General features: G+C 42.6%; 1 protein-coding gene across 3 annotated transcripts in view; it reads left to right on the top strand.

Moving 5' to 3' along the window:
- The window catches only part of IARS1 (isoleucyl-tRNA synthetase 1), a 100212-nt gene extending 84322 nt beyond the window's left edge, over positions 1 to 15890 (top strand). For all 3 annotated transcript variants that reach the window (XM_071550515.1, XM_071550517.1, XM_071550516.1), the window contains exons 27-35: positions 713 to 887; positions 2168 to 2271; positions 2537 to 2632; positions 3466 to 3642; positions 4393 to 4504; positions 5519 to 5644; positions 9630 to 9773; positions 10707 to 10859; positions 15063 to 15890. In XM_071550515.1, the coding sequence (XP_071406616.1) occupies positions 713 to 887; positions 2168 to 2271; positions 2537 to 2632; positions 3466 to 3642; positions 4393 to 4504; positions 5519 to 5644; positions 9630 to 9773; positions 10707 to 10859; positions 15063 to 15145 (1170 nt within the window). In that variant the 3' untranslated portion in view covers positions 15146 to 15890. The remainder of the gene's footprint in view (positions 1 to 712; positions 888 to 2167; positions 2272 to 2536; positions 2633 to 3465; positions 3643 to 4392; positions 4505 to 5518; positions 5645 to 9629; positions 9774 to 10706; positions 10860 to 15062) is intronic.
- Positions 15891 to 21347: the final 5457 nt, after the last annotated feature.

Raw genomic sequence — 21347 nt, 5'->3', positions numbered from 1 at the left:
TGCTGCTGGGTGGTAGGGGGGAGGTTACTCCCTAGAAATTCACACTGTAGTTCCTCACAGTACTCTACAGGTGCTTGAAAACATCCAGGATGAGATAATATAAACATTGGACTTGGGATATATGGATTATAAGCAATTAAAGTTTGTGGCTTGATGGTGTGAGGTTCAGCTTAGCCAATGATGTGTAGCTTTAACCTTATATAAACTGTGTGTGTTGTATAATAAATCAGCATTCACTTGTTCACATTGATCTGTGCGTGACGTCCAGTTCCTCCACTGTATATTTATTTATTTCTTTACACTTACACAAGTTAGATATAACAACAATCTTCTACTTCCCACTGAAAACAGATTCTATCACTCTAGATCTGTAAGCACCCCAAAAGACACCCAGCAAGAAACAGAAAGTAGAACAACAAAATGTTTCTACTTCCCTGAAACTCATACAAAATGCAGGTAGTGGCAGCAGCAGCAGGGCAGGAGCTGCGTGTCTTGCCTCTACTTTAGCCATGATGGCACTGAGTGAACACCTCCCACTCCTGTATTCATATCTCAGGTTTGCGTCACCTAGTATGAAATATTTCTTTGGTTACTTAGTCAGGTGATACCTGTCTCTCCTAATCTACATAGATTTTCTGAGCCTGCTAATTTGAGGCCCAGCTAAACGCACTGCAGCTGTTCCTGGGCTTCCCTTTCCTGTCCCCCTGTGCAGGAGCTGAACGTGCGCCGGGTGACGCTGTCAGCGGACAAGGAGAGGTACGGGGTGCGGCTGAGGGCAGAGCCAGACCACATGGTGCTGGGCAAGCGCCTCAAGGGCGCCTTCAAACCTGTCATGGCTGCCATCAAAGAGCTGAAGAGTGAGCAGCTGGAGGAGTTCCAGGAGACAGGTCTGTAGTGCTGCAAACCACTGGCAATGTACCCTACTGTGGGCTTAGGGGAGCAAGTCCCACTTTCCTCTTATTGTCCCTATTGAATCTTTTGTTGAAGGAGTAGGAGGAGATTTGATTTTATTATTTTCACTATTATTTTGCTGACAGTAGATTAGAAATGGCTGTGTACACTGATCTTAAACTGATCTCCTGTTAAAACTGTTTCATGGAATCATAGAATGGATTTGGTTGGAAAAGACCTCAGAGATCATCAAGTCCAACCCTTGGTCCAGCTCCAGTCCCTTTACCAGATCATGGCACTCAGTGCCACGGCCAATCTCAGCTGAAAAACCTCCAGGGATGGGGAATCCACCCCCTCTCTGGGCAGCCCATTCCAATGTCTGAGCACTCTCTCTGCAAAGAATTTTTTTCTGCTCTCCGACTTCAATTTCCCCTGGCAGAGCTTGAGCCTGTGCCCCCTTGTCCTATTGCTGAGTGCCTGGGAGAAGAGACCAACCCCTACCTGGCCAGAACTTCCCTTCAGGCAGTTCTAGACAGCGCTGAGGTCACCTCTGAGCCTCCTCTTCCCATCTGGGGAGATTTAGGTTGGATATCAGGAAAAGGTTCTTCCCCCAGAGGGTGGTGGGCACTGGCCAGGCTCCCCAGGGCAGTGGGCACAGCCCCAAGGCTGCCAGAGCTCCAGGAATGTTTGGACAAAATTCTCAAGGATGGGGTGGGATTGTTGGGGTATCCTGGACAGGGCCAGGAGTTGGACTTAATCGTTGTAGGTCCCTTCCAGCTCAGACTATTTTATGATTTTGAGTGCTACTGTAAGGCCAGGATGAAGCAGAGGATAAGCTTTTTGTGGGAGTGAATCAGATTGGAACTGAGTATTTGTGCAATAGTTTTTATTGTAAACGCATTCCTTCAATTCCAGAGTTACAAGTGGGTGTGAATTTGCAGTTATATCTGTTTAGCGAACTGCTTAAATGGAAATCATGATTTGGTGGAGTACACAGGTTATTTTTAAGTTTTATTCCATTCAGATGGTTCCACACCAACAGTTGCTGAAGTGCCTGTGTTGGACTGAGCTCTGCTGCCTGGAGAAGTGCCCGTGTGAAAAATGGGAGTGTGGGGGAGTTCAGTGCTGCTCACTAGTGCTTAACTGCTGTTTGACTGTATTGCAGATGTACTGAATTGCATGTGCTGGAAGTCTGGTACTTGTTTGAAGCTTTTGAGTTTCAAATGTTTTTTTTGCTCTGATGCTAAGAGATGCTCTTCCTCTGCCCATTGTGCAGGCACCATTGTTGTAGAAGGACATGAACTCCATGGGGAAGATCTCCGTCTCATGTATCAGATCACAGAAGGATCCTCCCAGTTTGAGGCACATTCTGATGCTCAGGTATTTCATTGGTCATTTCTTTGGTTTTGATTAAGGAAAGAATTCCCCTAAAAGTAATAGGAAAGAGGTGAAGTGAAAGCTGGGGTGGGATTGTTAGTTCAGGTAGTTCAACAAATTGCAGGAGCCCATCTCTTGAATTCTAGAGCTGTTGAGTACTCTCTTCACCATCATATTTTGTAAGTGAGGAGCTCTGGGAAAGCATCCTAAGCTCCTGGTACATTACTTGGAGCTTGTTTCAAGTTCATCCTTCTGTGCATTTCCTCAGGTTTTAGTTCTGCTGGATGTTACCCCAGACCAGTCCATGGTGGATGAAGGAGTTGCCCGGGAGGTGATTAATCGCATCCAGAAGCTTCGCAAAAAGGTGAGGAAGGAACGGTTTGGGACAAGACATTTCAATTTCCTCTTCAGCAGTCTTTGAGCAATATGGAACAGAAACTGGCCTTTTTAATTAAACATGAAGCAATGCATCATTTACTCCTCATGTATAACTCTGGATTCTCTTGCAAGAGCTCTAAAGGATGTGGAGAGAAAGTTTTACTTGGGACGTGGTTTTTGGAAAAGATGCCTGTGCAGTTAAGGCTGTGTAAGTCAGAGATTCATAGAATAAGCTGAGTTGGAAAGGACCTTTCTTCAGCATAGGACTGAAAAATTACAAATCTGTACCAAAATGGTTACTTTTTCTCTATTATATATAAAAAATATATATATGTATGTAGATTTCATATGTATATATACACTGGTATAGATTTTTATACACATACACTTACGTAGATTTTTATATATATCCACCTACCTATGAAGATTTATATAAATTAACATTTATATATATATAGAATAAAACTTATGTAGATTTATGTTGATACAAAATAAAGCTGGGAAGAAATATGGCCCTGAGAACTCTGTCATATGTTACTGGATGATTTAAATTTAGTTTTGTAGCGACTTAAAGCCATAATTTATTTTTCCTTAAATGAATATAAAAATACTGCCTCTTGCTGGCACTCCCATCTTTCAGGGCTCTTACCCTTTTGACAGAAGGATTGTTTTATTCTCAATTTTTGTGGAAACTCTTAACAAATGCCTGGTAAATATCTCCAATATCTTTTTTTTGTCTTTAACTTAAGTTTTCTTCTCTTGGTTTGTGTATGTGAGGAGCACTTGCTGTCAGTAATGGTGTCTTTGTGTGTCCTGCAGAGGAATCTGGTGCCCACAGATGAGATCTCAGTGTACTACAGGTGCCAGCCAGAGGGGCAGTACCTGGACACCGTCATCAAGGAACACGCCGATTTCATTTTTGCCACCATAAAGGCTGACCTGAAGCCTTACCCAGTGCCTTCCTCAAAGGAAGTTCTCATCCAGGAAACAACCCAGGTAAGAAGGAAAAGCACTGACTGCACAGTTCACCTTCCCTGCTTTTAACCCAACAAACTGCTCCAATTACACAAAAATGGTGTCAGTATTTATTGTGTCATATAACAGATATTGTTTCATGATAATAAATTTCCATAGTAGTCTGTTGGGTTTAAAAAGGACAATAGTTGGATTCTGTATGTGCAGTGCTTTTGAAAATGAAACTGCTCAGGTACCAAAATAAATGTTTGTTTGGGTAAGCTTAATACACAGTTATTTGCAGTTGGATTAGGGCATTGTTTAGACAGCCAAAATATTGTTGCTCTGATTTCTTTAGTTAATATGCTTTTGTATTAGAACTGTTCTTCAAGGCTAAATTTGGATTAAGGCTAACTTAAGTTAGTAATATTTAAGGTGCTTTCTTCCCTGCCCTGCATGGCTGAAGTTGTCCTTTGCGACAGTGCACTTCAAATCTGCTGTTGAAAACGAGCAGCAATTTCCTTTCTTTTCTTTGATTGCTTCTTCTGACAGATTTGACAACATTTTTGCCATGGTTTTATTCAAACTTACTCCCTGCAAAAGACATCCTTAGCTGAGTTGTGAATGAAGTATTTGTCAATGTAAATGTCATGCTGGACCAGAAAGACAAGAGCTTCAAATCTGATTTGCAGACTGGCTGGAGGGGCCATTTTGTTTATTTAAGGAAAATATTTCGTTCTGTTTGTGTAATAAAACAATATCCAAATAATGATAATATTTCTCTCTGTTCAGCTGAAGGGATCCGAGCTAGAAATCACCCTTGTGCGAGGGGGAGTGTGTCAGCCTGTTGGTCCAGCCTGTGCCTACGTCAACCTCAAAGTCTGTGTCAATGGCACAGAGCAAGGTAGGGATGCACCAAGGTGGGGATGGACCCAGCTGGATTTGGCAGGGGTGGTGTAAGAGATGGTTTGGAAAATGGTGTGGTGAGTGCTGGAGCCATGAGATTTGAAAGATGGTGCAACCTCCTTTCCAGTGAGAGCTCTAAATAATTCTTGGACAGAAGTTTATTCCAAGCAAACCCGTGGTTGTCCCTGGTGCATCCTGAGGGACATGCTCAGGTGTGCACAGGAGATGTGTCTGTTCCACTGAGGGGTTTGTGTGTGAGTGTCTGTCTGGGGGTGCACACTCTGTCTTTGTGTGTGGACTCAGAGCATGGACTGGGAGGATCCCTAATTCCTGATACCCTGCTGTCAGTGTAGGGATGCCTTGATGTGCAGGACATGCTTTGAAAGCCTTAGATAAGAAGTATAGAGCTGAAAATAATACTAGAGAATAATATGTATAGGATATTAGTTATAGATTATTGATATAATACCTATGCTATTATAAAAATAGAGAATATAATGGCTGCATCTTGAATAATGAAGACATGAGAGCAGTAATATTGGTAAAAGTATTATAAAGTTGAATTATAAATTAAAGGAAAGGAAAACTAAATGGACTTAGGGAACCTTTTCCTACATGTCTTGGCAGTTTATGTATCAAGTGTTTAACATGGTCACAGAGCTGCTCCCTCAATAATAGTGAATCCAGATGTAAAAGTTGGTGACCATCTCAGAGGGCACAAAGTCTTTCAGCTTTTAATTAATATAATAGTGGGTTAAATTTCAGTGATGTACAAATTTGACTGCTTTGTTAATAAAACAAAAAAACCTTCTATACTATAAATCTGAAGTACACTTTAGTCCATTTCCCTGGTTTCTTTCCCCTTTCCTTTTCTTACTGCAATAATTTCAGGAAGGTGCAGTGTTGCCAGTTTAGAACCTCACTGGAAGTAATTAGAAAGCATCACTACAAAATCCTTGCAACTTGGATGTTGCTTCCAAACTGCATTTTAATTTCTTAATTTTTATTTTAGGTGGTGTGTTGCTGCTGGAAAATCCAAAAGGAGATAACACCTTGAACTTCCCTGGACTTGTCGATGCTGTTTCCTGCATTTTTGGTCTTAAAAATTCAAAACTGACAGTCTTTAATGGAAACACAGGTAAATGGAGTATGACAAGGAAAATTGAAAGTCTTTCTAGCAGCATCTAGGAGTTGTTCACTGTAGAATTATTTACTGTATAATTTATATCCATATAAAATTGACAAGAAAGTGGGTAAGGAAATATTCCATTTTATAGCACTTAGCTTGTGAGACTGTGTTTATAGTCACATCAGAACGTTTCCAAAAGGTGCTCATCTCCTCTCTTATCTTACTTGCATTTAAATTCTCATCAGGACAAAATCTGATTTATTTCAGGGTTTCCATCAGGCTGTGCTGTGAATTGATGGCAAGGTGCCATCAGCTTTTCCATTCTCTACTTTCCCTAATGCTTCAGTGGGCAGGGTGAGAACTGAACTGCTATTTGTGGGGAAAAAATGTTGCTTTTTCACCCTGGAGGAACTTGAGGATTTCTGTATTTCCTTTTAGCAAAACCTACTGAATATTAAAAACACTGCCAAAATGGTTATTGGGTGGCTGCAAAACCTTTTCTGAGTATTTTATCATAACAATATTACTCAGGTACATCTGAGGGGGAGGTACTTGGGTTGGCTGTTGTGCAGTGTCTGTGGGACTGCTGAGCATCACCAGTTTGTCCACCAATAACATCCATAGGGGAACAGCTTACGGTGTCTGTAATGTCACTGTTACCATCCCTATCTTTAGTTTCCTTACTTATCCTTAAGGTATTTCTAGAAGGAAAGGGATGTTTTGGGGGTTTCCACATCTGATGTCACCCATTCCCTTACTGTGGTAACTTCCTTCAGGTTGTGCTCAGCTGAACTGAATAGTCCTGTCATACAAAGGGGTTGCTCTTTGCTTTCAGTTACAGGTGATTCAGAGGAAATCCCTCAGTACTACCTTTGAGTTTCAGTTGTGTTTTAAAGGAGGAAATATGAAATCCTTTTCCAATTAGTAGGAATATCCTTCCCAGCAGTGTGGTCTGTGCCTGCAGAGGTGGGTATGTCCTAATAGTGGTCATTGCCATCACAGGTACTGAGAGATGACCTGCAAAAGGCCAAGAAAAGGTGGGAAACTTTCACACCATTAAGATTATAAGCACTTTAACTCCTTATTTGGTCACTAATGGGACAAGAAATATGCAACATAAATCCATTAATGTGGAATTCCTAAAGGAAAGCTTCCCTCTTCCTCAGGAGTTCTGTTCTGCTGTAGTAACAAAAGCTTTATTCCTTTCTTTCCTGCATCACTTTTGCTCTGTAGGGATCATTTGGCCCCTTCCCATCTTGGTGTGCTGGTTTTAAACTTCCACTCTTTGCAAGTGGTCTGGGCAGAGCAGGTTTTTTTTCCCTGCCCACTTTCTAACAATGTGGAAATTCCCCTGGAAAGGTCAGATCATGAAATTCACCTTTGTTGCAGTTTGTCAGAGATCTCAAACAAGTATTGATTGGCAGAAGGTGCAGTTCCCTGAAGAATCAGGGTAGAAAGCATGTCCAAGAAAAGCAAGGAAAACAGCTTTTAAAGAGGTCAAAGAATAGGAGTGGAATTCCTGATGTTTGTTTGGGTACAGTCCATTTGATTTGTCTGCCCAGCCTTGGCGTGGGTGATGTCAGGTGAGGCCTCCTGGTGATTGCAGGGCTTGCTTAGGTGAGGCAGGGCTTGGTATCAGCTGCTCTGGCTGAGAGGAATTGCAGAGGAAGGTCATGTACTCTGCACAAGTCATTTCTGAACTGTTCTGATGTGTGTTAATAGAATTGTGACCCAGTAAAACTGTATTTCTGGCTCCATATTTCCCTTCCTGTGGTTTTTAGGGCTGTGCACTTTACTTGCAGTAATTTATTATCTTGTTTTCTAATTGTAATTGAAGATTTACTTAGGGTTTGGGTAATGGCACAGAACCAGGCAGTTCTTGTATTAAGGGAGGCTCAAATATGTCCTGTCCCTGGATTTCAGTGCAGCATTGAAATAATGGGATAAACATTTCCTTCCCAGCAGTGTATCCAGGTATTTTGAGGAACTGCACACTGAGCAAGGCTCTGAGATTTGTGTTGACCTTCAGAAATTGAGAATAGAATTTGTCTCTTTTAACATTAAAAAAAACCAAATCATTCAGAGGGAAGAGCCTGGGCTTAAGTCAGATGGTAAAACAGTTGTCTGTGACCTTCTTTTTTCTCTAGATTGCTGAAAACTTCCTAAACTATTTGTTGGGAATGCTTTTAGACTTGCACTCTGCTTTCATGGAATTAGCCCATATTGAAAAAGTCCTACTAAAAATACTAATTTTTTTCAATGTTTATGGGAAGACATGAATCTGAAAATCATGTAGAGCTTGAAGAGGAATGGGGAGAGCAACAATCCTCCTACAGGCTTTTTGATCCATGTCTTGTTTCAACTTTATGTTTTTCAGCTTGGCTAAGTTTTTTAATCTATTCTTGGCATTGTTTTCTGAACAATAGTGCACAAAGATTTATTTTCTTAGTCTTTAATTTTTAAAAGGCCATGAGGCTGTAAGGCACCTTAGGAGAGCATTACCACTTAAATCCCAGCTGCAGGGAGAGCTGACTTTGAAAGGGATTTTAATATTGATGAGCACTTGTAAGACCTGGTTGCTTTCAGAGTCTACTGTTATATATGAAAAAATTATTCACGTGTTTCCTTTTTCTTGCTCTTGTTAAAGGGTTCTAAGAACAGACTCCATGTACAGCACTGTGCGTGTGCTCTTTGCTGGGAAAATGTCAGCAAGTCCTGTAATGCCAAATGCTAATGTGTTAAATAGGCAAAGCCTCGTTCCTGCAGCTCGTGCCTGCTTGCCCTGCATGGATCCAGAGGGATCCACAGGATCCCAGCAGGTGGGGAATGGCAGGCTGGGAGGTCCCACAGCTGGGTGTTGACAACTCTGTCAGCACCCTGCTCCCTGCTGCTCTCTCCTACCATGACCCATAAACTGCACTGCTTCAGGGTTATGCTGGGAAAAACCCACCCCTGGCTCCTCTTCCATATGATGAGGTCTTGGTAATTGTCTTCACTTGTAAATTTAGTTGTTTTCTTGCTTTCCTGGAAGTAAAAGCAGCTCCCCCTCCGGTGCTGGGGCACATGCCTGGCACCTGAGCTGTGCCAGAGCAGTGTTGGGGTACTGGTGATGGGCACTGGGACATCTGCACTCTTGGAAACTGAACTGGAGAAGCAGCAATGAAGTTTTGCCTTTTTTGTTTAAAGTTTATAAATATATATACAAATATGTAGGATTTAATATTAATAAATATCCTCATCATAGAATCATAGAATTGATTGGGTTGGAAAAGACCTCCGAGATCATCAAGTCCAACCCTTCGTCCAACTCCAGTCCCTTTACCAGATCATGGCACTCAGTGGCACGGCCAATCTCAGTTGAAAAACCTCCAGGGATGGGGAATCCACCCCCTCTCTGGGCAGCCCATTCCAATGCCTGAGCACTCTCTCTGCAAAGAATTTTTTTCTGCTCTCCAACTTCAATTTCCCCTGGCAGAGCTTGAGCCCATCGTGCCCCCTTGTCCTATTGCTGAGTGCCTGGGAGAAGAGACCAACCCCCACCTGGCCAGAACTTCCCTTCAGGTAGTTTTAGACAGTGCTGAGGTCACCTCTGATGTTGCACAGTAGCACATTCCCAGTGCTGCTTCAGCTGGGGCAGTCAGGGTGCAGGCAAAGGTGACAGCTCTTCATTTAATGAGACAGAAAGGAGTGAGTGATTTCTTGCTTATTTGAAGTTATTTAACTATTTGTATTGCATAAGTAATTGTGTTAAATACATAAGAGGTGTTATGTAGGAGCTGATTTCCACAGGAGAGCAAGTACTGTGGTTGAAAACAAAATACTTCTGCACAAATTCCATTTTCCCAAACAGAGGAAAGCTGTTCCTTGGGGAGGGAATTGTGAGCAGGGAGATGCTCCTCCAGTTTGGAGTGAGGAAGCCTCCCTAACAGCTCGAGGGGTGGGCCCTGGGGCTCAGCAAACTGGGATGATCCCTGACTATCCTTTTCTGTTCCAGAACTGCCAAACAAGACAGACTTGCTCGGCCTGAGTGGGAAGACCCTGCACGTGACAGCAGGGGCAGCCCCTGCCCAGACCACCTCTCCTGATGCCCTGCTCTGCCAGTATATCAACTTACAGCTCATGAATGCAAAGCCACAAGGTTTGTGGGGTGTTCAGCTCCTCATTTCCAGGCTGAGCTTTCTGGGGTGGAAGCTCTGCCCATCATTGTTTGTTGATGAAGAGAAGTACATAGGTTTTCATTGGTAGATGGTGATTTTGGTAATTTTTCTTTTTAGTATTTGCTTTCTGATAAACACAATGCTTACATTTAGCTTTTCTCCCTCTTTTCCTAAGAGAAAAAGGAGTGCCAGTTTGAGATAAGAACAGCAGTTAAACATGAGCCCTTGGGCATTGTTTTCCAATTTCTGACCATCAGCTCTCCTGTGCAGTTTCTTTCAAAAGGCTGAGTCTAAAACAGAACAAAACTGAATAAAGAGACAACCCTTTATAAGTCATTGCAGTCAGCCTGTGAAACGTTTCTTAGTGCTATTCAAAAGCCACATGAATTGTATTATTAACCTGATCTGGAGTATATGTATGTGTGTAATTCTCTTTCCCAGCTGCGAATCTTGGAGCTTCTACTCTGAACCCTCACGTTGGAGCAGCTCTGTTATTAGTAACTTGCTTAATCTCTGCCCTGCTATGAGCCTTTTCTGCACTGACACTACTGGAAACCTACTGGGGCCAAAAATGTGGGGTTTACTGTGGATCTGATCATCAGGAGGTGCTTTGTGAGCCTCTGCCCTTAGTGGCTTCTGTGCCCTGTTGAAATATTTCAAGTTTTCCAGGCTCTCTGTTACCCTGTTGACCTTGGTAAAGAATTCTACAATTTTCTTCTGTTGGTCAAGCTGTCAATAATCACTTACACTTCTGATTCTATAATTCATCAACTTTCTTACTAGGCTGGTATTGTGTCAGTACTGTGAAGAAATAGAGATTAAATGCAAGAAGAAATCCTAAATTTCAGTTTCCCAAGATAAGTGAAATAATCCCATTGGTCACCAGTAGTGACTCAGCTGTTTGTCTTGTCCAGAATGTCAGAAAGGAACAGTGGGAACTCTCCTGATGGAAAACCCCGTTGGGCAGAATGGATTGACCTACAAAGGTCTTCTCCATGAAACAGCAAAAGTGTTTGGGCTCAGAAGCAGGAGGCTAAAACTGTTCCTGGATGAAGCACTAACTCATGGTAAGCACAAACCTTTGGTTTGCTTTTCCAAGGATGCCTGGAAGTTTTTGTTGCAACCTGAGATCCAGTTTACTTACTAAATGCACACTATTTACACATTGCTTTCTAATTTTGTCCAGTAATTTGGTATTTATTTAATAAAATCCTTTAGGCACACATTTAAAAATTCAAAGCTCTAATGTGTTCCCTTTATGAGATGGCCAAGACAAGTTGTGTAGAAGTTTTCCCTTGTGCATTGAAGGTCAGTCAGCAGTGGGAATGGCAGTGCCACACTGCAGTGACTAAGCAGAGTGAATCTCTAGAAGAAAGCCAAGCTTAAGTATGAATATTTTAAGAACCTGTTCAAATTGGTTTTGTAAGACTTACACTGTTGCATTATCTTCCTTTTGGAGGACTGGAGTGGGTAGAAAAGAGCCTTGGATCTGTGCTGGAGTAGTGTGAGTAGGTTGGACTCAGCAGGGCACAGCAGCTGCTGTTTATTCCCCATACCTGGGAAGCAGGAAGGTTCAGCACAGTCACAGGGCTGAAATGCCACAGAACCTTCCAAACCCACAGACAGATGGTGAGGCTTAGAAACAGAATCTGGGATTCATGAGAAAGGTGTGACTAAAGCTGCATCCACCTGTGGCCAAGAAGTTGGACCTGATTCATTTGGGACTTCATTTGACAGGAAGAATGGATTGGAAACTACATGGTAAAAAACTCAACTCAAAACAGATTATTTTTGTGTGCAGAAAAGTTCAGCTCTTGGAATGAAACGATGCAAAGGATTCTGTCTGCAGTGTATCACAGTGATGCTTTATGGGTTACATGACACCCTTGGCTTACCAAGGGTGGGTTACCTGTCCACATGTTGGACATCTTGCTTAAACTGGCCGTCATAGGATGGGCTGAGTTTCCTTGGGAGGTCCTGTCAGCTGGTGAGGGGAGCAGAAGGGCAGGTCTAGTGCAACTGGTGAGAAGTGAGGTCACTCAGGTGTCCACTTGTGCTGGAGGATTTCAGGTAGGATGGGTTAGAATGGCAGCAAAGAGGTGGGGGGGGGGTTTGTTGTGGATTTTTGATTGCTTGGTTTTACTTTTTTATTTCATGTGACCTAAAGTCTCTTTATTCAAAGGAGATTTTTGTGACGAAAATGGGTCTCAAATATTTGATGAGACTCTCTGGTGGTAGTTTGAGCTAATGCCAGAAATAACTGCTGGGTGGTGTCAACAAACAGAACTGGGGTGTTTAGAAGCAGCACAAGGTGTAAGAACCAAGTAAATCAACCACATTTCATGTGCATAAACAAGTCATTAATTACAACCTTGCTGACTGGGCATGGAAGGATTCAGCCACTCAGGAGCAATTGGTGTTATCCATAGTTCCTTCTGGGGTCCTGTCACTGTTACAGCACCATGTGATTTAGTTCAGGTACTAAAATAGCTGTTGTAAAGAATTTTAGAGCTTTGAAAGAGGGCAGTAACTGTCAGGACAGGAAAATGCATGGTCTTTAAGGCTTATTTTAAATAAGGATCTAAAAAATGCCTTTACCTGAAAGAGAAATGGATTGAAACACCATAACATTTGTAGTAGGGATTCTCCAGAACTATTTAAACTTTAATTAAACTGTAAAAAGTGACAATTCACAGTGATGTGAAAGAACAAATTTGATAACTCTTCCAAGGTCTTTTTTAGACTCAGAATATAGAGAACCTGGTCCCAGAGGTTTATTTGTGCTTGTGCCATGGAGCTGCACTACCAGCTCAGATTTAATTCTCACCATGCAGCTCCCTTAATAACATTTTTAATTGTTTAAACACTGAAATTGTTGTACTTTATCCTCCCATCTCTATATGATAAATAAGTGCTGCATATAAAACACTAGAAAACATTAGGTTAATTAATGTTTGTCTGTATTGTTGCAGCTTTGTAGTCCCTTATTCATCTCCTAATCCATCTATTCAAGGTCCTAACTTCAAAACAAAAAAGTTCAGTCTCTTGAGTAGGTTTTTTATGGTTTATTCAAAAAGTAAAAAAGTATTTGCTGTTAACCATCTGAAATGTTTGATGAAAAGCCATGAATTAGAAGGTTGATGCCTGTTTTATAAAAGGGAAAACAGTCACTTGGTGGAAAATGAGTTTCTGGTTTGGAAAAGGTTATTTTTATAAATGCTGTTGGTCCAGGCAGTTGGGCATCTGCTGTCCATTGCACAGAACTCGCCAGCTTTTCAGAAACAAATGTGGTTTTTCACTCCCCCTTTGTGATGTTGGAAAAAGATTCCATAAATAAATGTCAGAGTGGTGAATGTTGCTTATTCACGAGCTTGAGACACGAGTTCAGGTACCTGATTCAGAGCCACACTGGGGGTGACAGTGACACTTGATGTGCTCCCTGCCAAGCCTTGCCCTGGAGGAGCTGGCAGGGGAAGGAGCATGTCCTTACATCAAATTTCCAGTTTCTGAAAGTAATTACTGAGTTAAATACTGTTGAAAATAGTAGTTTCATGTAGTGCCTGGTTTTTCAGCATCTTAAAAAGAAATATTTAATAAGAGACTCGTAGACCAGTTTCATAGTTTGTTTGGCTTTTTCTGCAGACAAAACTAACATTTTTACATCCTGATGGAATATATTCTTGGGGAGAGAAGGAAGGTTAGTGAGGGAATAAAGCCCTAATTGCTGAATTGGATTATAGCTCCACCCTTTATCTTTGTGGATGGATATCCAGCTGCTTAAAGCAGAGTACTACATGGGAAGAAGATTCCTGAAAAACAGAGCCACTGTGATCCATAAGGACCCCTTAATTATTTAATTAGTAAATGGCTTTAAAGATCAGTGCAGATTCTCTCTGCTCAGTCTAAAAATGCAGAATTTTTCACAGCAAGATGGGGCCCTTAGTGTCAGAAGGGACATGCAGTGTTGCATGGAAGCAGAACTCCTTGCTGCCATTTCTGGGGTCAGTTTTCACTTGGGCATCACATTCCTGAAAACTGAACTGCCCTGTTATGGTCTCCATGGATGCACCCCAGAGGTGCCTCCCCACATGGGCTGGGCTGTGTGAGGATCAACCCGTGGGGCACTGCAAAAGGGTTTGCCCTGAACACCCCCAGCCAGTCTGGAGGTTATTCCTCTGTCCTTTGAGCTGGTGCCAAACCTTCCTGTTAGCCTGTGTTTGCCCAGGCTGGCTCTGGGGTTCACACACAGCCCAGTGCTCCCCACCTCGGGTTTCGGGGCATTTGTGGTTGCACTTCCCAAGTTTCGTATCACTCTTGAGTTTCTTTGTAAAGAAATCTCTGATACAATTGTTATTGAGGTGACTTTTGTTCTAAGGCTGTACCTCCTAGTATTCCAAACACTCTGCTCTCTGTGGTTTGGGAGAGCTGATGGGTGCTGGAAGCATTGGGCCAGCAAGAACCTGAGTTCTCGGGAAAAATGGAAGCTGTAATAGTGAAAGAAGTTTCCAGCTCCTGCAAACTGTGCAGGTGACCCTTTCCTGGCCACAAGTGAGATTTCTCTGTGTTTGTGTTTCAGGGGTGATTACAAACCCTGAATCAGCCTGTTAGAAATATACTCCATCCTTCAGGGGTTTGCTGGGCAGACTTTATCCTATTACAGTTCCAAACTGTGTGCATGTAGCTGTGAAAAGACTTAGGGAGTTGATCCGGTGTGGTATGACATTCTTCAGGCAGCATTAGTGTTTCAGCAGGTGCTGCTGCAATCCTTCCTTTACATATAAACTGCAGCCAGTGTCTGCTCATTCCTTTGACTGTTCTCTGCACACACCTTGGTTTATATTCTATCAGAGCTGGGCTGCTGGAGGAGGGGGGTTTCTGTGTAGCTGCTCTTACATGCAGTTTATAAGGCACTCTGGCTTTCAGTGCATTGTGTTGTACTGTTAATGCTGATTTAATGTCATGGCATTAGAATTTTCTGAACTAGGCACTGGATGTGAAGCTGTGAGCTGATACAGACTCTCAAAAGTTGTACTTAGTAACATAAAACAGTCTCTTCAGGCCTTGCAGGGACAATCCTGACTCATGATGACCCTTCATTTCATGCACTGGGCTTTAACAGGCGGGGATTTTGAGCTGAGCAGTCTCTGTCCCAGTCCCACTGTGATGGAACCAGCAGAACTGTCTGAATAAAGTGAAAAAAGAAGTGTTCCCAGTTTCCCTGTAAGCAAGAGCACTAACTGTGGTGTTTCTCTCTTGTTTCCTTGGCTCAGAGATCACAAAGGACGTCTCCATGAAGAACCTGAACATGAAGACCCTGTATGTTCATGTCATACCCACCACAGCAGAATGTTGAGAATTCCAGCTTTATGAATAAGACCATGTAGACTTTTTTCCACAAAGAAATGAAGTCAAAGGAAATGAATATGCTTTTAGATGAACATCCAAGTTGTGTATGGTACTACTTTGAACATCTCTAGTGGCACACAGGATGTTTTCTACCAGTGCATGTCTAATATGCTGCTCTTTGGTTTCAAATACAATGTATTTTCATTATGTTATCTTATGATACTGTAAAAGCTGTTCAGAAAGTGTCAGAACTCCTTAACCTTAGATATCTATGCAGAAATTTGCCTGAGAGAAGTGCGACTGTACCTCAGTGCTGCTGTTCTCTGCCTGTCCTTTGGGCAGAGGGCATCTTTTCTAAACCATGGGTTACCCACAAGGCTCTATGATATAGACACCATCCTACAGTAGCTTTGTAACTTATTTAAGGATTACCTGGACTTGTCCATTCATACTAGCTGGATTTTCATGAAATGTGTGGCTGTTGATTTAAAATACTCCCTAAATTCAACACTTGGAACAATAAATTTGCTTCATCTCCAAACTCTTGTTTTCCTGTGTTCAGAGTCCTTTGCTTCCTCAGATTTCTAAAGGAACAACACTTAAACATCAGGACCCCCCAGAGACACCTGAGATGTGAAGAGGCCTGTGCTGAACCACCAGTGGCTGTTCAGATTGTGGTACTGACAGGTATTAATGTAGTAACATTTTGAGAAGAGCAGAGTCTTGCTGAGCATGTTTTTCCATTGCTCGGATTTTCTTCTTTACACTATGAATATAAACCAAAGCTTGTTTGTAGTAACACTGTGTTAGTGGGAATAACTAAAAGGAGATGCTTTGTGTGACTACTGTGCAGTAGTGGACCATACCAAAATGGTAAATATTCCTTTGAATGAACCATGTCTCTGACATTCAGCTTGTAGAAAATTATTAATATTAAAAATGGCAGTCCCTGACCCACCTCAGTTACTGGTCTGTTCAGTTTAATGAGTACTGGACATTGCCCTCTGCCTTTCCCTGGAAGTCAGCTGGCTTATCTTTTTATTGACATAGTGACATGGATATCAAATTTGTGTTGTTTTGTGGAGCTTCTTTGGCACATTAAGAACATCCAGGTTTCGTCTCTGAAGCTGCGATTGCTGTTCCTAAGCTGAGTAACTTTGCTTTATTATTGATGGAGTATAAATGAAGATGGCAAATGATTGCAATCTAATCTCATCCTTAATGAGCCAATCTGGGGACACAACATCACTTGCATTTTTCAAGAGTTATTTGTGATTTAGCATTTTGTGCATGTGTGTGGTTTCTATTTCTGGGGATGTTGTCTGGCCAAGTTCCATTAAGGACTGGATTAGGTTTTCTCTGTGTAAATATATATATATACACTTGCTTTCCAGTGAATTAGTAGAAACCCAGCCAAGATTTATGGATTCATTCTGAGTTACGAGCAGAAAAAGATAGAAAATCATCAACAGAAGCTTTTTTTCTCAAATATATTTATAGCTGTTTACTGTAAAAATAATCTGTCTGTAAGACAAGAAATACTCTTGTGACTTGAGTCAAATAATCCCATACCTTATGTAAGGCTGAGCTGAACTGGGTTTCCTGGATTTTAAGTAACTGACAGCTTTATGCTGGAAATGCAAACTGGCTTTTCCCTGGACTTTCTCTGTGAGCTTTCTGTGGGAAGATGCTCAGCTTGAGATGCACTGTTAGAACAAAGACATGCTGGTAAAAGTCAGAGGCAGAGGATTTAAATTATTTACTCACAGGAAAGGGATGAAGGAAAATTATTGCTGATAATTCTGTATTGCCTTGTAGTTCTTTAGGACCTATGAGAAGGCAATGGACACGAAGAGAAGGTCAGCAAAGACAGCCCTGTATTTGTGTAACCTAGACTCAGTGTGGTTTGTGCACAGGCTGCAGGGAGGTGCTGTGTGAGCAAAACCACCCCGTGCTGCTGCCTGGAGAGTGTGTGGGATCATGGAGAATCACACACAGAGCAACCCAGACTCGGGGGAGGGAAGCTGTGATGCCCAGAGCAGGAGGTGATGGTCACCACAAACTCAGCATGGCTGGGCTTTTTGGTTTGTATCACCACAACTTCACGTGCAAACAGGAGGCTGCAGTAATTCCTTCCTGGGTGTTCGCAGTCTAACCACAACAGATGAGACAAAATATGGCCCAAAAGGTAGTGGAATGTTGAACAGGTTTTGCAGTCTGTGCTCAGGGTCAGTACAGAGAGCACCTGCAATGGAACACTTGGATTCCAGCACCCCTGTAACAGGGGGGCACTGCCTGCCTGGGGCCTCCTGGCTGAGCTGCTCTGGGTGTCTCCTGGACTTGTCTTGGTGTTACCTTTAGTAACACAGAGATTCCTGTTGCTTGAGCTGCAGAGAAATGGTACCACACGTTGAACAGCATAGGGAAATAACTGCCACTTGCAAACAGGGAATGGGGAAAGGTTGTTCCAAAGGGCAGTGGCACAAAGGATTGTCTGTCAGAGAGAGGCAAAGCTCTGTTCCTTGTCAAGGAATGTTCAGCCAGCCCTAAGTCTGTCATTAGAGATGTTGACCCAAGAAATCCTTCAGAAAGGTCTATTTCTCTTTTCCAAATGAGGCTTGAATTTAAAAATTAGAGGAGGAGCTTTTCAGGTAGCTGTTCTGTCCAGGGCATGTGGTGTGAGCTACTCAGTCAAAGCTGATGCCTCTTCCTGTTGCTTGATTGTTCTTCTCTCCCAAAGTCTTGATTCTTAAAGTGCAGTGGGTGGTGTAAGGCCACGGTTACACTCCCTGTTTCTTTCCAGGGTCAGAAATACTACATGTGCATGTTGGTGCTTTCCCTGTCCTGTTTCACCTCAGTCTCCTTTCTTCACTGCACACCCGTTTTTTTTTCTTCCCCTCTCCTGTTTTGTTTTGGTTGGTTTGTGTAGTTTGGTTGATTTTTTTGATAATCTGGTTGCTTTTAGTTTCTCAGCTGTGGCTTCCTGTCCACATTGACATACCCCTCTGGGGTTATGGTGACTGGAACAGAAACCCAAGTGTGCCCTTGTGCTCCAGCCTGGTCACATCACAGGGAAGGAAATGCCCATAAAGGCTATTTCTGTCTTTGGTAGGATTGGTAGAAGTTGGCAGAGGGGAAAATTCAATATGCTTGGGACAGGTAATGGAAGAACAAGACCAGAGTTTATCAGAAGACACTGCTGGAAATGCTTCTGTGTCAACTGCACATCAACATTGACATAAGTAATGTAGAATTTAAAAAAATGATTTTGTGGCAGAATATAGTTTAATTTTCCTTTCAGCTGCCGCTCTGTCGGTTGGCTCTGATCTCTTTCCTCCAAAGCATACTGACAGTTAATGTTAGGAACAAGGTGTGACCCATTTGGATGAACTTGTGCTTTTTATTTCCTTCTCCACATCCATTTTTAGTGTTCTTTTTTTATTATTCTGGATAATATCTAATCATTGCTTGAAATACTTTTTCTCTGGGGATCTTGAAGTGGGGAATGTTTCCTAGTAATTTTTTTAATTGAGGTTTCTTGATGCACTTTTATAACATTATCTAGGTTGGGCTAATAATAGTGTTTTGGCTCAATGTGCTGCTCTTCAGGATTTATGTACTTCAATTAGCTTTCCTCTTAAAGAGCTTGTTACACAAATTAGATCGCAGACCACTCTTGCCTCTCTGCACAGAAAAACTACTCCTGAGGTACCACAGGGTGTGTCACACCGTTTGCAGTGCCTGGAGGAGTTTATTCCCTTGAATTCTGTTGCCTCTCACCTGCTGGCAGTGCATCCCTCCCTCTGGAATGTTTGCAGCACCCCCTGGGCTGCAGAAGCTGTGCTGTCTGTGGTGTTGGGGAGCTGTGGGCACTGCTGCAAAATAGATGTGTTGTCACATCCAGAAGTCACAGTGCTGGGGCTTAAAACAGAAAAAGGGAGGCATCTTTTCCCTCCTACACACACACAGAGCTGTGTCCCTGCTCATATCCCCTCCTTGTCTCAGAACACCCCCTTGACTCTGTGGAGCCTGGGCTGTGCTCCAGGTGATCTCTCTGTCCCATTTCCTTCATAGAAACATAGAATCGTTTGGGTTGGAAAAGACCTCTGAGATCATCAAGTCCAACCCTTGGTCCAACTCCAGTCCCTTTACCAGATCATGGCACTCAGGGCCACGCCCAATCTCAGTTGAAAAATCTCCAGCGATGGGGAATCCACTCCCTCTCTGGGCAGCCCATTCCAATGCCTGAGCACTCTCTCTGCAAAGAAGTTTTTTCTGATATCCAACTTCAATTTCCCCTGGCAGAGCTTGAGCCCGTGCCCCCTTGTCCTATTGCTGAGTGCCTGGGAGAAGAGACCAACCCCCACCAGGCCAGAACTTCCCTTCAGGTAGGGATTCCACCAGATTGGGATTCCATAGCTGATCCTGTTGGGCACCCTTGGCAGCACAGTTGGCAAGAGGGCTGGCACTGAGTGAGGCTGGGGACAGGCTGAGGTGCTCCAGCAAAGCTGTGGCACAGGGTAGCAACAGGATTGCTCCCTGGCATTCCTCAGGATCCATCAGTGCAAGGATGTAAAACAGTCACTTCACTGCCTCTTTGAGCTCCATGTACAACACTCACAAACTTGCATTTGTGTCTTGCCTTAATGCAGTAAAAATGCAGTGAATGTTGGTGTCCCTCTGCAAGGAACTTCGAGAGAGAAAGGTTTTGAGGAGGGGAAAAAGCCAAGGGGTTTCTCCTCATCCTGTTATGAGGTGCATGGCAGCTGATCAACCTTTCAGCCTGTTTGCAGCTCACAATCTGTTTTCTGCCAGCAAAGGTGGAGTTTGGGTATCCCTCATCATTGCTGGTTAAGCACAAAGCAATTATTCCATCTGCTAAGTTCTAGTTTTGCTCATTATGTGCTTTCTTACAGGATGGACTCTTGACACTGATTAAACAGATTGAAAATACAATGTATGGAGCTGCATTACAAAAGATGACCCACAAAATAATCTCAGGTAGTTTCCTTTAACATCTTGCTTTCCAAGAGAGCAGCACAGCCCATCCACACACGGAATTAGCTCTGCAGTGGGAACACTCTTGGCTGAGTTAATTTTACTCTTGCTGTGCTCTGAGTGGTGGGGAACTGGGCTTGGAGGGAGGGGCTGCCTTCAATTATCTAATGTTTTCCCCAGTTAAAATGTTTATGTAACAAATATAATTATAGCTTTTATGTAATTGAGGGGGGGAAAGAGGTTCCTATTTCAGTATGTCTGAGTATTCCAGTTAATTTCCAGTCTGTCTGTGCAGTTCTAATTAGGGGGGTCACAAAGCTCCTCAGAAGACTTCTAGAGTTCCTTTTAGATAGGATAAAATTGCTCATGAAGAGATGGTTTTGTTTTTGTTTTTTTTCTAGATTTTCTAGGGTCAGATAGAAGGGAGTTCTGTATCCACCCAGTTCTCCTTAGTGTTCAAAACAGTGCAGTTTGTCTCCCAAACAAGCAAAATGCATCCTGGCACTTAAAATTTGCTGTGTTTGATCAAGTGTGACAGCTGGACAGCTGTGCAGAAGGTACTTCCATGGAATATCATTGACCTGAAGGACAAATATCCTTTCCTTTTCAAGTCAGCAGTTTTGCAAAGGTGAAGACTATCAGCATTTAGAGCTGGGACATGTTTCTGTGATCAGTAGTGCTGGCACCCCCCAAAATCGTGGGATCTTTATGGGTGTCATCTGCCAGGCACTGCAAGTGGGAGGAGGGGAAGATGAAGCAGCTTGGAAAAGTTACTTTAGGGGATTTTATACTGCAAATCCTGCTGGTTATATAGTGTAAACAAGGATGAAGGATCCGGAATATTCCTCAAGACACATGAATGTTTATAAGATGAAAAAGAAAAGTTGCTTTCTGTGTCAGTTCAGCGAGCCAAAAACCAGGCTTAGGCTCTTAGAAACCAAGGGCATTACAGTAAAGGGAGTTGCCACGGATTAGTAATTAAACAAGGACTAATAATTTTGTATTCTTGCCAAAGAACACAAGTCCCCAAAAAAGCAAGTGCTGGGCTGCATAAATAGGATTGTCTGGAAAATGATGGAGTAATCTTTCCACTCAGTTACTGATAAAGTTCCTACTGCAGCCCTGTGTCCAAATTTGGAAACCCTATGATGAGGAAGTTGACAATTTGGAGGGAAACCAGTGAAGAGAAGCACGGATAAAGTCAGGGAAAT

This window comes from Pithys albifrons, chromosome 3 (assembly GCF_047495875.1).
Source record: "Pithys albifrons albifrons isolate INPA30051 chromosome 3, PitAlb_v1, whole genome shotgun sequence".
In the NCBI taxonomy this organism is placed as follows: domain Eukaryota; kingdom Metazoa; phylum Chordata; class Aves; order Passeriformes; family Thamnophilidae; genus Pithys; species Pithys albifrons.
Note: the sequence above shows the minus strand (reverse complement) of the source record. Positions and strands in the feature narration are given on the sequence as shown.